At 36.2% G+C, this 15,512-nt stretch overlaps 1 protein-coding gene across 3 annotated transcripts in view; it reads right to left on the reverse strand.

Moving 5' to 3' along the window:
- The window catches only part of Kif16b (kinesin family member 16B), a 302,607-nt gene that overhangs the window by 83,587 nt on the left and 203,508 nt on the right, over positions 1–15,512 (reverse strand). For all 3 annotated transcript variants that reach the window (XM_048811331.1, XM_048811330.1, XM_048811329.1), the window contains one exon: positions 6,699–6,821. In XM_048811331.1, the coding sequence (XP_048667288.1) occupies positions 6,699–6,821 (123 nt within the window). The remainder of the gene's footprint in view (positions 1–6,698; positions 6,822–15,512) is intronic.

The following is a 15,512-nucleotide window of genomic DNA, read 5'->3' on the forward strand; positions in this document are numbered from 1 at the left end:
ATGGAAAATTTCAAAAATCTCTCTAGGCCAAATAAAAAATATCTTCTGCCACATTTGCTCCTGCTACCTTAAGTCAATACAGTTCTTCAACTGTGTCACACCCTGGCCCTGTGGTCCTTGTCATGTGATCCTCAATTGCAAAAGTAAAATTCTAATTTGAACTGGCACCCTTCAGATTTGCAGTTTACCACAACTCACTTTCAATCGTTTCTGTTCAGGGAGGGCTCAGCAGATGTGAGACCTCTCTTAGCTAAGCATCTCCCAGCTGTAAGGCTGGACAGACTGATTAGAAGGGAGGGCTCACAAATCTAAAGTCACATGACTGAAAGAAAAATGACTGCCACTGACAGGGATTCTCTGTAATTGTCTACAGATGGTCTACACATTTGGCTGGAATACTTCCTGGAGGTCATATTTCCTCACTGTCATTCATTATCCATGTCATCGCTGCTTCTCCCCACTTCTCAGGCCACCAATCAGAGCAAAATGAGGCAGCACGTGGGGGCAAGAGGAGACTGCTCCTATGGTGACTTCAGAATCAGATGATTAGGATTAGAGAAGGTTTTGGGTTGGACATTGTGTGTTTGAGATAAGTTGTGTGTGTGGACCTATAACCCTCTGGCCTGAAAGTGGACCAAAGTGACACCGGTCAAAAGAGCTTACCTCAGGCTGAGAAAAGGCAAGGGCCCACACTTTCCTGATCAACAGAGGAGTGTGAACACATTGTTCTAGATGAGACTAGAACATGGGCCTCTATATGCAAGGAGACAGAGAATGTCCAGGTGCCTAGGATAATATGCAAAGAGTGGACAGTGAGCCTAGAGGTGCACCTCTCTGTGAACAAGAGCCAAAACAAAACTAAATTAACCTATGGGTGCCGAAGACTGCCCAGAGCGAGGTTGTTTGTGTGCCAGTGAGCTGGAAGGTAAAGCTGAGAAGGTAGAAGGGGAGGCAGGAGAAAGAAAGTTGGGAGGGACCAGCATCCTTGGACCCGACACAATCCAGAAGCTGCATGCACCCACACTCTCACTACATGACTAAGAGCCAGCCGCCACGCCATGAGCAGAGCAATGGGCAATCAGTAACTGATGGAATCCATAGATACACATGGAGCCCAGGAGCTTATAGGGGGGCTGTTCACAAAGGGTACTCAGTCACTTAATCACCCCTGAAGCTCTGAGCAGGCCAAGCCTAGTAAGAACACCAGGCTCACATGAGTCACATTGCTGGGCAATCTGTCCTGGGTGACCATTACCAGTCAAGCGCTGTGCAGGCTGGGATTCAGTGCTATGCAATACTGACAAAGGCAGGTTATGCTTCCAGAGGAAGACTGGTGATAAACACAATAATGACAGGAAAAAACAGGACTGTGAGCTATGACACGGCTGCTAAGAGAGCACACTGGGTGGTAGTTGGAGAATGGGGAACATTACTGCATATGTCACCACTCCAGAAAGGGGATGGGAAGACACCATCTTGTAAAGATCACCTTTTTTATAGAAATAGAAACTCTCAAGAAACGAAATATAAAAATTACACCAGCATTGGCTTATTTCTTTATACTACCATGTTGCTGTGTAAATTAAAATGCAAGGAATTTAAAACAATGTCATATTTCTACGACAGATGAGTATGACAACCTCTGTTAGCCTTAACTACAGATTTCCCTGGCTGGTGTTTTGTATCATGTTAAAATGTAATTTAAAAATTAAATTTTATCCACTCTAGTCCTAGCTAACTGAAAATGGCAAGTATAATGCATTGTAACTGATTTCATGTATCAATCACCAAAAAGTTTAGAAGAGGGAGTTTTAAGATGACAGCTGTCTTCAGTGAGAGGTATTACTTGTGGCAGCTGCAGTTTAGGAAAAACACATATTTTACAGATATATGCTACTGACCAGCAGGTGACATTCAGTAATATTCAATGCCAAATGTCCTCAGCTCAGAGAAGCCAGACAGGGCCTTCTTCTGCTTCCTGCCTCATCTCTGACACCTGTTGGCAGGAGGTGTATATATTATATGTATACATATTCTTTATGTATATGGGGACAGAGTCCCAGAAGGATGTGCTATTAGGATTTATTGGACGGGTTAACTCCAAGGAAACAGAAACTGACATGACCTGGGGGGTTCCTAGGCACAGCTCCTCCAGGGTTCAGTAAAATAAAGGGAAGGACAACTTTCTGCATCATCAGGAAAGAACATTACAAAAAAACACCAACAAAAGAAAGGAATGCAACAAATTGGGATATATCCATACAGTAGGATGCTCTCCGGATAGAAAAAGAAAAATGATCACTGTACTAATTGTATGGATGAATCTCTAAAACATCACGTCCAGTGAAAGCAGCTAGATGTAGAAGACTACTGCTGTGAAAGGCCACGTTCTGGCAGGCTGGATCAGGTACAGTGAACCTGTAGCTGGAGAGAGCACATCAGTGCTTGCCTGAAGGCTGCATAAGGATGCTAACTGCAGAGAGGCATGAGAAATTCTAGAGTGCCTGAAATATCCTAAATCTAGATGGGGCAGGTTCCACAGTGTGTACTTTTCACTGAACATAAATGATGCCTCAATGGAATAGATTTACAAAGTTAAATGAGACTGAACAATAGTAACCTATGTACTTATCTATCTAAAAGTTAATAAAAGAAAGCTGTTGTTAGTCCACCAAAATAAAGCAAATAAAAAAGACAGTCTTTTTGAATTAAACATGGTTTAATGAAAAGTTCCGTTACTCTCCTTTTAAAGATCAGTGACCAGAACCCCCTCAGGACCCATCAGGGATGAGAAGATGAGCATTTGTGAATGCCTGTTTTTCTTACTGCCCTCCCCTGTGCCTGACCTGGAACATCTCCCTAATAAGCTCATGACTACTTCATTCCACAATGAACAGAACAATGAAAAGTACCAGATTAGAAATTAAAATGAAAATGGCCAATGAAGAAAAAAAGACTAGTAAATCCTGGGGCTAAGGGATGTAGTTTGGTGATGGAGCACTTGCCTAGCATGTGCAAGGCCCTAGCTTAGATCCCCAGCACCACAAAATAGTCCAATCTAGGAAAGGGTGAACAGAAAAGGATAGGAAGCAGAAGGGATACAGTGGGCTCAGGGAAAGGTGACAGAAAGAGAATACCAGCAGCCACCCCTCTGCATGCTTCAAGCATTTCACATACATAAACTCACATTCCTCACACCAACCCAGCTGGGAGGGTTTTATTATCCCCATTTTACAGATGAGGCATAGTGAGTCCTCTCTGTTTTATACCTGTCTTCTTCCCAGATTCTCTAGGGCCTGCCAAATCAGTGAGTGGAGGCTCATACCTTGTATGTTCACACAGGGGTTTCTAAGTGAACTGGCAGTGACCACCAGGAAGCCATGCAGTGATCAGGGGTCCCACATCAGCAAGGCATCAAGGCCCTGTCCCACTGGTTACAGAAGGCACAGTGGTTCACAGTGGGCACTCAGAACCCCAGACAGCCTTGAAGATCATTAGGGAAGGGTGATGTCAAACACAAATTGACTTTTTAAAAAAGAAGCAACAAAGATTGTTCTAAAGGATAAAGTACAATAATATAAAATATCTATGTACATTAACATCAGATTTTCCTTACAAAAGCCTAAAACTGTTGAGTCTATTGTCAAATAATACTTTTTACCCTTCAAATAATACTTTTCCTAAATGCCATTAACTCAACAAGAAAGAATAACTAGTATCCAAAATATTACCCATAATGAGACTATCTATTCTAGAAAACATGTTCTATACATGGTATATCTTAATGGATGGAAAAAGTTTGCAAACATGTTTTTTTTTAAAATAAAAAACAGTTAAAATGATTTTAACATAAGATCTTAAAAGTAAAAATTTATGAAAAAATACTCATAAAGTTGTTTCTTCAAAACTGTTTATAGTATTTCATAGTACTTCTTATATGGAGGTACAAAACTGCATGTCCACAGAACCACTAAAATCTCAACGAAGGGCTAAAGTTTCAGTAACAGGTGCAAGACAGCTGCAGTTCTATTTCAATAATGACAATGGATGAATTAATTATCTGTGGGTTTTCTTTTAGGCTTTCTTTAATTTTAAGTTCAGAATGCTAAGGGAGAATAAGATACTCCCCCCACCAAAAAAAAAAAAAAAATCCCAAAACTTCAGACATAATTGCACATCAAAAGTCACTGAGGGGATAGCAAGGGTTAAATCTTACACATTCTCTAAACTTTTTTGTTTCTATTAAATTTTAATAACAGATATTTATACAGCACTTAGTATGTGGCAGGCACTATTTCAAGTACTTTCATATATAAGATTACATACTCCCCACTCATCCCAGCCTAGTGGGTTTTACTGTTCCCATTTAACAGATGAGGCAAAGCTAGGTTAAATGACTTGTTGAGATTACTTGGAGGATACAAGGCACGATACTGGCACACCTAACCATTCTAATAGCTGCACTTTGTCCGAAGCAAGTCTGCACTTGCTCTGGGGAGGGATAGTATATTCACGTTTGTTTCTAATACTAAACCCTGATACCTCAGTGACAGGCTGTCCCCATGAGAATGAAGTCTCTGCTCAAGTGCATGTGTAGACATTAGGAGACCAGCCCCATTGGGAGAATTAGAAATTCTCCAGGCTAATGCTAACAGTCCAGCCTTCATGCCAATGATTATAATACCTAGGATGTGTACAAAAGGAAGCAGAAGGATAGCATACTTTCAGAACTGGCTTTGGTAAGTTCAAGAAAGCAGAACTCTTTGGATTTGGATTTTATGTATTTTAAAGTATAAGCCTAGACTCTGAAAGGCCCCATATGGTTTTCTGTATTTGGTTTCTCTAACTTGCTTTGACAATAGCATCATCACAATTTTGGCCAGATTTGCACACCACCTGTGATAGTGTTTACTTCTAATATTTATTTAAGTCAACTCAGTTTTTTTAAAAAATATATTAGTATTCAAGTTATATACATGAGGTCAATCTAATAGTTATATTTTATCCACTAGAGCAACATAAATATGCGTGTAAACTAAAATCTTACATGTTTTCATAGCTATTAGTTCTATGATTTGGACAATTCTATAATTCTGGGATGGTGAAAGCCAGTCTTTATCCCCAATCAAAAATTTGGAAATAATAAAAACACCCTCAAAAACTGTCTATTAAAATTTAATATATAAAACTGTCATTATATATGAAATATGTATACATATATACATAATATATAATTACAAATGGAACTTCACATAGATATATACATATAGAAAGGTTGAGAACAAATGTAAAGGAACTGTGTAGAAATGAGGCATTTATTAGGTTAGGGACAATAAAAAGTAATGGACCAAGAACATGGCATAATATTTGTGGTTTCTCAAATAAAAAGCCACAACATTAGATCAATAAAGTTAAAAAAAAATTACACAGGCATCATGTCTTCTCAAAAAAATCTTGAATATATAAATTACTGTCCAGTTGCATTTTTTTTAAAAGGAAAACTCAGTTTGTAGAAATACGTATCTAAAAACCTGATTAATAAGAAGTTTTACTGTTTCTTCAGATGCCTACCTAAAGGGAGGGATCCCCCAGAGCCCAGGGGCTCCTGAAGTCCATCAGGAAATGGGCGAGTGAGAAGGGGCTGACTCAGGATCCCTCCTCCCTCCCTGTCAGAAGCTCCAGGATTATCAGCTTTACAGTTCTTCCTTAGGATATTCTCTAAAGAAAGGTAAGATATGATTGGAGACCACTAGTGCTGTCCAGTTTCCTCATTTTATCCATGAGAAAACTGAGTCTCAGAGGGGTAAAAAGACTGAGGGTCACTCGGCAAACAGTGGCAGAATCAGGCTCTACAGAACTTGGTGACCATATTCCGATTCTGCTGTTTACCTGAACAAAACTACCTCCAAAGACATCCTTATGTATCAATACATCAGTGACCCTAGGGGACTTCATTATATTGATACCTTCGTTTATCCTTGAAAATGAAGAAGTGTGATTTATCTTTAATTCACTGAGGAGGGGATGGTAGCCAGCAACAATTAATGAAGTGTTATGAGTCAATGGAAATAAATTAGAAATAAGATGAAGTCATTATTTTGGAAAGCATGATGTAAGGAAACAGGCACATCTCTTCTTTAAAAATATAAATCAAAGCACACCTGAGATAGATTGGTAACACCTCTTAATTAAAATCAGGAAACAACAATAAAAATAGGAGCAGTAATAATGACAATAGCTATAATTTGTGGTTTATTATATACCAGTCACCAGACCCAACATTTTACATGTACTGATAGCCCTGTAATCTAAATATTATTATTCCTATAATAAGCCCATGGGTAGTGTGACTGTCCTGGTTTGCCCAGAACTGTGGAGTCTCTTAAGAGTATAGAACTTTCAGGGCTGATACCAGGGAAGTCCTGGGTACCCTGGAATGAGCGATCATCCTAATATGAGACAGGTAGGAGGCAGAAACTCCCTTGTCTATGTGATGCCCCACTGATATGATCTTCTATAGGAAACCTTACCTCCTTATGCCACAATCTATAGAGTTTCTCAGACTGGTTTAAAGGGTGTGACTAATATCTTAAAAAACAAGATATTTACATGAGCTTCATTTTACAAAAAAAGACAGAGAAAGCATTGTACAGCTTCCGACCTCCATTCCTCCAGAAGAGTAGAGAAGGGACACTTACCTTGACCTCAAACTCGAAGTGCTCATCCTTTCCTTGCCCACAGAGGACATAGCGTGGAATACTAATCTTAATTGGGTCCTTGAGGTCATCTGGATTTGCTCCCAAAGAGCGGGAAACCATTCGCTATCAAAGAAACATCAGATAGAGAGAACAAAGAGAAACCAACATCACTCTGCTGCAAATACCCTGCTTGGGCAGGAGGGAGAAAATGTGTTTCAAGTAGAGAAAAGAGCATCAAACCAGTAGTTTATTTAGAAAAGGGATGGTTTCCTTTGAAAGAGAAATGCAAAGCCTCTCTTGTAACAAAAGATCATTTTTTTAGGTATACCATTCCAAGAAGTTAGGGCAAAAGCACTTCAAAGTTGTTTGTCTTTGAAGTTACTTCCAATTTATAAGAACAAGTGAAAACAGGAACAGATTATATATCCCGACTTAAAAAAAAAATCGGTATACACCAGATTCTTTTCTTAAAAGTTTTGATTATCTGACAAACTTTTTTTCTTCACTATCAAACTGCTGTATTTAAAGCCTCAAAAGCTGGAGATTTTATTCAAATTTATTTTATCTTTAACTTCTAGCCATTTTTATAAGGTACCGCAGTGTGGAAAGGTTTTAAAACACAATGAAAATAAACCCCAAGTATTTTCTTTAAGCTTCATTTGATAAATAACTGACTTGGCTTTGACAAAATGTTAATTTTTTTTTTAAATTTTAAATTGGTCTTTTAAAAACTGTTTTTTAACCTAAATTCTATTATATTTTAAATTGCTGCATTATAGTTATACATAAAGGTAAAATCCATTGTGATATGTTCATACATAGACAGGGCATCATTTGATTAATTTCATTCTGCTGTGCCTTCTCTTTCTCATCCCTCCTCCCTTCCCTTCTTTCTTCTTCCTCTACTACACTGTTCTCCCTTCTATTTTTATGATATATCTCTTTTTTTGTTAATTCCTTACTTACCTCTAGTTTCCACATATAAGAAAAAATATTCAAATCTTGACTTCTGAATCTTGGCTTATTTCATTCAGCATGATGTTCTTTAGTTCCAATCATTTACCAGTAAGTGACATAATTTCATTTTTCATTATGAATGAGTAAAACTCCATTGTGCACATATACCACATTTTCTTTATCCAATTATCTATTGAAGAAAACTTAGCTTGATTTCATAAATTGCTTACTATAGATTGTGCTGATACAAACATTTATATTCAGGCATCATAATAATCTGCTGATTTTAATTCTTTTGAATAAATACAAAGGAGAGCAATAGCTGGATCGTATAGTGGGTCAATTCCTAGTCTTTTGAAGAATCTCCATACAGCTTTCCAAAGTAGATGTAGTAATTTGCAATCCCACCAACAACATATAAGTGAACCTTTTGCCCCACATCCTCACCAGAATTAATTATTTATACTTCTGATGACAGCCATACCTGGAATGAGATGGAACCTCTGTATTTTCGATTTGCATTTCCCTGATTGCTAAGGATGTTGAACATTTATCATATATTTGTTGGCCATTTGCATTTCTTCTTCTGAGAAATATCTGTTTAGTTCATTTGCCCACTTTTTGATTATTTTTAATGTTGATTTCTATTTACATATATATTTTGGATGTTAATCTTTTTTTGGAAAAGTAGCTGGCAAAGATTTTTCTTCCATCCGAGAGGCTCTTTCAGAAATTTTAAAAATTTGAAGCCATCTCACTTATTGATTCGTTATTTCATAAGCATTAGAATTCTTATTAAGGAAGTTGGTCCCTGTGCCACTACATTGATTGTTGACCCTATGTTTTCTTATACAGCTGCTGTGTTTCTGGTATAACTCATAGGTATTTGATCCACTTTGATTTTGAGCAGGGTGAGAGAGAGATCTAGTTTCATTTTTCCACATATGCATATCCAGTTTTCTCCACACCAATTGTTAAAAATGCTATTTTTTCTCCAATGTATGTTTTTGGCACCTTTCCCAAGGATCAGATGACTATACCTATGTGCAATTGTCTGTCTTTTATTCTATTGCACTGTTCTTCATGTCTGTTTTGATGTCAACACCATGATGTTTTTATAACTATAGTTCTATGCTATAATTTGAGGATCAGGTATTGTGATGTCTCCAGTCTAACTATTAGTGCTCAGAATTGCTTAAGCTGTTCTGGGTCTTTTATTCTTCCATATGAATTTAGAATTATTTTTCCAGTTCCATGAAAAAATGTTACTGCTATTTTTATGAAGATTGCATTGAATCTGTAAACTGCTTTTGGTAATATAGCCATTTTCACAACATTAATTCTGCCTATTCAAGAAATGGTAGGTATTTCCATCTTCTAATGTCTTCTTCAATTTCTTTCTTCAGCATTCTATAATATTCGTTGTAGAGATCTTTTACCTCCTTGGTTAGATTTATTCCCAAGTATGTGTGTGTGTATATGTATGTATGTATATATTCATTCATTCACTCACTCACTCATTCATTAAGGCTATTGTGAATGGAACTATAGTGAAATCAGCCTATTAAAAAGTCTCATAGTCAACAGTGGGAGAAAGATGAAATATAGGAAACATAAAAAAGCAAATAAATAAAATGCCCCCCCAAATGTGTAACTCCTCAACAATTGAATCCTTAAATATCAAAGGGGAAGAAATGTCAAAGAATTCAAAATGCTGATGGTTAAAATGATCAAGGGAGTACAAGAAAATATAAGAAGTGAACTAACAGAAAATACAGGAAGTAGAAGATCATTTCAATAAAGAAATAGATATTATGAAAAAAAAACTAGATATCCTGGAAATAAAAGAATCAATAAATAAAAATAAAAACTTCAATGGAAAGTATCACATTAGACCATGGAAAAGACAGATTTTTTAGGCCTTAACATCAAGGTATGCAATCTTAAAACTCAAGTAAGCAATAAAAATAAGAAACCATGACCAGAATACTCAGGAAATATGGGACAACATGAAGAGACTGAATCTCAGGATCACTGGCATCCAGGAAGGAAGTGAGAAATAAACTAAGAGCATGCATAATCTTTTCAGTGAAATAATATCAGAAAAATTTTTAAACCTTGTGAATGAGATAGACATCCAAACTCATGATGTATTAAGAATCTCAAATGACAAGATCAAAAAATCCTCTCCAAAATACGTTATAATTAAAATATCTAATATACAAAACAAGGATAGAATTTTAAGAGCTGCAAGAGAAAAATGGCAGGTCACATTCACAGGCAAAGCAATATGAATCATTCATTGCTAACCTCTTAGCCCAGGATTTAAGAGGCAGGAAGGTTTGGAATAATATATGCCAAGCTCTAAAAGACTGCCAACCAATATTGCTTTATCTAGCAAAGAATTGAAGATGAAATAGAAAACTCCCTTGACAAATTGTTTTGTTTAACAAGTACATGTTTAACCATCTACTTTTTTATGTATATAATTTTTTCTTTTAATTTCTTTATTGGTTGATATTAGTATAACATTAGGATTCATTTTGACATAATCATAAATACATGGAATATAATTTGCTCCAATTCAGTCCTCAGTACTTACCCTTATCCTCCCCTTCCTCTCTCCTGCTGTTCCTTTCCTCTGCTTGACTGACATTCTGCAATTTACTTAATTTTTTTTATAAAAATTAGTGTCTTGTGGATATGCATAATGGTAAGATTCACTATAGTATATTCATATAAGTACATAGGAAAGTTAGGTCGGATTCATTGTGTAGTTTTTTTTCCCTTATCCCATCTCTCCTACCTTTCCCTCAATCCCATTTTTCAACTCCTCTCATCTTTTGATTAACCATCTGCTTTTTATTTTTAATTACATATTGGTCATTTAACTAACTACCATTCGATTTTATAAATCATGCTTTGATGACCATCTTTGTAAATGCTTTAATTGGTACATTATAATTATACATAGTGGTGGGACTGTTGTAAATATATTCATATATGCACATAATTTCTGTAAGACATTCCCCAGTTCTTCCTTCCTCCCCTTCTCAGTTTTCCTCCCTCTACTTTTCTTCTATGCACTCAAACACACACACATGTGTGTGTATTCTATTGGTATATTATGATTTTGGTAAATTTTATTTCCCCATTTTTCCCCTTTCTCTCCCTTCCCCTTTGTCTACTTTAGTGATCTCCATTCTAATTTGATGGTAAATATTTATGGTCTGGGTGGTGAGAAGTCAGAAGGGTCTGAGGAAGAAACATTATAAAAAAATAAATCTTCAAAATGAGTTCTCTTGAATGTGAACAGGAAGAAATCTCTAAACAACCCTCATTTCTTGCACTAACCTGGGGCTTTATAAAATATAAGAAAATATGTTTCTGAAGCAGTATCAGTAATAAAATAATTAAAATCATATAGTTGACTGTTATGGAACAATTACTGTGCCCATAAACTAAAGTTTATATGTACCAGCTTATTTAATCCTCATGATCTTCCTGTGAGGTACTAATGGCTATTACCCTTATTTATTAAATGAGAAGCCCAAGACTGCATGGTGAGGTCACCTGATGAAGGTAAGTGCCAAGATTTGAACTTGTTTCAACCAGAGCCCATTTTTGTCACAAAACTGCTCTTCTGCAATATGAAATTTTAAAATAGAAATAACAAATAATTCAGACACAGAGAATTTCAGAAGCTGCACAATCTCTCTATGATTATGCAGTAAAAAGAAAACAGTGGGTAATCAGCCCTCTTTCTCCCAGGAAGAAAAGAGCCCTGAGTCCCCAGACAAGTGTTAACATGGAAGGCCCCACCTAGCTACAGCTGTGAAAGCTCAGACCTCTATCTGCATAAGATGGACAATTTGGTTCAGAGTGTTGATTTCAATCAAACTAATGGTGTAAACATTTTGGCATGATGTGAAGTTACCAAAGTCTTTTAGAGCATCTTAATATTTTTCCCAGTGGCTAGTCACCCATAAGAACCACTACTGATCAAAATGGTGGTTGAAGACCAAAGTATAAATTATTAAAGGATTTCTTGATATGAGCATTGTTAAAGTCCTTTCCATTCAACTTCAATGCATTTCCAAATTACTTTAAGCATAGGTTTTTCTTGAAACATGGCACATGTTTATGTATTTAAAGATAAAAAAGGGCGAGAAATAATTTAGTGGTTTTATTTATAGGAACACATTTAATGTTAAAAAATGTCTTTGACCTACAAATGCCATGGTTTAGCCAGGAAGTTTTTGCTCTGCTTCTTAATCCCTGGATCCCTTCTATGTCTTGCTTAATAATATATTTTTAAAGTAGGAGAATGTCCTTAGAATACAATCCTAGTTCTGAGATTTGGACTGGGAAGAAGAGTCATTGACCCCTCTATACTTCAGTTCCTTATCTACATTAAGAAGCATGATATTTATCAAAATCCACGGGCATGACACAGATCCAACCATGAACAAGATGGGTGTCCTGCTCTATGGGACTTACAATTGGAGGCAGATTCTGACAAGTCAACTGACAATAATATCAAGATTATAAAGCTTTGGTGGGGAAAATAGGAGAGTGATAAAATATGTACACTGTTATCTAAATATTGTAAATTTTACTAATTAACAGTTGCAGACAAAACTTCAGAGGCATAGTTTGTGAGCTGCAATGGAAACTTAAACTTTACTTTCCAAATTCCTATGTTCACCTCTAGAATATGCAATTAAACATTACCATCTTCTACTTAAGAAGCATGAATCAAGCTAGGCACCACATTACAAGCCTTTAATCCCAGAGGCTCAGAAAGCTGAGACAGGAGGCTTGCAAGTTCAAAGTCAGCCTCAGCAACTCAGTGAGGCCCTAAGCAACTTAATGAGACCCTGTCTGTAAATAAAACATAAAATATAAAAAAAGCTGGGGATGTGGCTCAGGGGTTAAGTGCCCCTGGGTTCAATCTCTGGTACAAAGAAAAAAAAAAGGCACCAACTATATGTCACATGGAAAATGTGTATTCACATTGAATACAAAATGACTTTTGCAAAACATTTGCAATTTCTAAGACCTTCAGTTTCCCTCAACTCCATTAAGTTATAAATGAAGATTTAATGTTTCCATTCTAGATAGATTTTACTCTAAACATAGAATTTGCTACCTCAACTTTCTCTTTTTATAAGTGAATTTCCAAAATGGGCTAAAGCTGCAACTGATGGTCTGGTTACTACATGGGCATTTTATGAATGGAAAAGTTCTCTAAAAATGCATGTTGTGAAATCAATCCCTAATGAAAAGACAGTAGCCTAAGGCTCTGGCTCATACGTTGTCTATAACCTTACCACCACCAAAAAAACAAAAACAAAAAAACCTGCCTTGGACAATTTCACTGGGCATATTAATTGAACAAGGATCAGTTAATGGGAATGACCAGATCTACTAACTTCAATCCAGGACAGCCCTTTACACACCAGAATCAGCATGTGTACCTCAATGAATGGTTCTAGCTAGACTGGTCACTAGAACCCATCAGGATTAGATGAGGAAGTGTAGCATATTCCTTGCTGAGGAGATATTCCTGTTGTCATTACTCAGCATGCTGAAGACCAGAAAAATTGCCAGAGCCTCTGCTATCATCCTTGACTACAGTTTAGCTCAATTTCACTGATTTCCTATGAACTAAATATTAACAAGTATACAGAAACCAACTCCATCAAAAATGAACAGCTGAAATATAAGGCAGAGATCTGAAGATATTTGAGCGAAATTATAATATGGAAAAAAATTAAAAAGTATGAATTTCCATCAAATCATTGCTGCAGTGTAACTTTAAAAAATTATTTTAAGAAGTTAATTTCATGAGAAATGTAGAATTCTCAGAAAACAGTGTAAAAGGTTCTTGATATCCTACTAAACTATGTTTATAACGAACAGGAAAGTAAAGGAACATAAATGTCTCTGAAATTTATTCTTGATTTGAAAATGGCTATATTTTTAATATCTTTAGTTTCATACTAGACATGTAAATATGAGCTATACCACATTACACCCCATTGTTTATGGGAGCTTTTAAATATCTATGACATTCTTTATTTTAGAATCAGTCAATTTTCCTACATGCAGCAAAGAAGATTCTTTGACTCAGGGGAAAGCTGGTGACGTCGCATCCTAGGAGAAAGTGAAGAAACAAGAAAGGCTGTCCGTATGGGAACCACTCTGTGCAGCAGATCTGGCATTGATAAATTTGTAAGATGTTACAAGCAATTTTAAGTGCACTATGAAGTGGTTCTATTTAGAAATAGGAGGGGTACCCAACATAAGAAAGACCTTTTAAAATTAAATACAAATAAATATTTTTATGAGAACCTTAAAGCAATAACGTCCTGTGTCAACAAATGTACTGTTGTTGTTGTTGTTGTTTTTGGTTGTTGTTGTTTCATTGTGGATCGAACACTGTAGTCAGATCCTTAACTCCAAGAAATAAGCAAAACATGGGGTACATTGTAATTATTCAAATTAGAATCTTCCTTTCCCATTCAGGGTATCTCCTTCAAAAGCGATCAACTGAGGAAATGAGCAGGAAGTGGATTTAATATCTACTTGGATCACTATCAGCTCGGCAGAGAGCATGGAACATTTCAGTCCTACAGGGAGTCATCAATAGTTCCCCCTAAACACTCTAATTATGTACCAGATGGTTAAATTCAGTTCATCCTTTGACCATGAAAAGGTCAGACCTAAGAACTGCCATCTAATCGCCTTGAGCCCATATTCAAGCTTTACTTCTAAAATACAGACAAACCAATTTTTTTCATTTTCTTTTTTAAAATCATATTTAACAAAATAACTGATTCCTAACATAATGTTATTCCCACCTTAGCACATGTGTCTAATTACCCCCTTTTTTTCAACCACACATGACACAGTGATAGTTTGTTAGAACTCATGCATCAAGTACTTATTATACTCCAGCAATTGGAAATGGGGATTTGGATGGTAAGGGCAGTGACAGTAGGATCTCAAATGTGAGCCATGTTATGAGAAAGAGAATAAAGATAACCTGTATGAGTGAGTGCAAGTCATGAGTGTGTCCTATAGCCAAGATATGTTCATATTAATTTCCCAAAGAAGCCTATCTGTGCTATAAAGGGTGTTGTCTTAATACTATGCTATCTCTGAAGGCTTAGTACATGCATGTCTTGGATTTGGCCAAGATATATGCCCCACATGCTAGCTCCAGGTACATCTTCTTCATCCTTGTCAGGGACAGCAATTAATAGACTGGCATGAACAATGCTAACACCTTACTCACATCAGAAAACATAAATATAAGTTTTCAAATACAGGATAAATTCTTTAATTTTGATATACTCTTATGGATAAATTACCCAGAAAATGATAAACTGTGTTAGACAGAGATGGTTATGGAACACCTTGAGCTTAGCTGATATGCAAGCCATGATTCTTACTAGAATTGGATTTCTTCTATACAGATCTGAGTTGACTAATATTGTTTCAAGGTATAAAAATACTGGGTAATCTGAGGAATGTTTCAACTTTAAACTATTAAAAATGGCACTATTTTGAGATGTCTAGATCACACAAGACTAGCTCCATTAAAAGGTCATCATCTCGGGATAACTCATAAATGAACAGTTATTAAAAAGATTATTAAATATCGGGTCTAGTACATCTGGCCAATAATATGGCAAAAATTGCTAAATGGCTTTCATCATCAAATGTCTTAAGTTTGAAATCCTGAGGAGGGAAAATCAGATGTCTCCCTTCTAGTTCTATTATATGTCTTTAATCATGAAAAGTGCCACTCATCTTCACTAGTTTTAGTTCCAAACTGCATTAAATTCT

The sequence above is a fragment of the Marmota marmota genome, unplaced genomic scaffold (genome assembly GCF_001458135.2).
Source record: "Marmota marmota marmota unplaced genomic scaffold, marMar, whole genome shotgun sequence".
Lineage (NCBI taxonomy): Eukaryota > Metazoa > Chordata > Mammalia > Rodentia > Sciuridae > Marmota > Marmota marmota.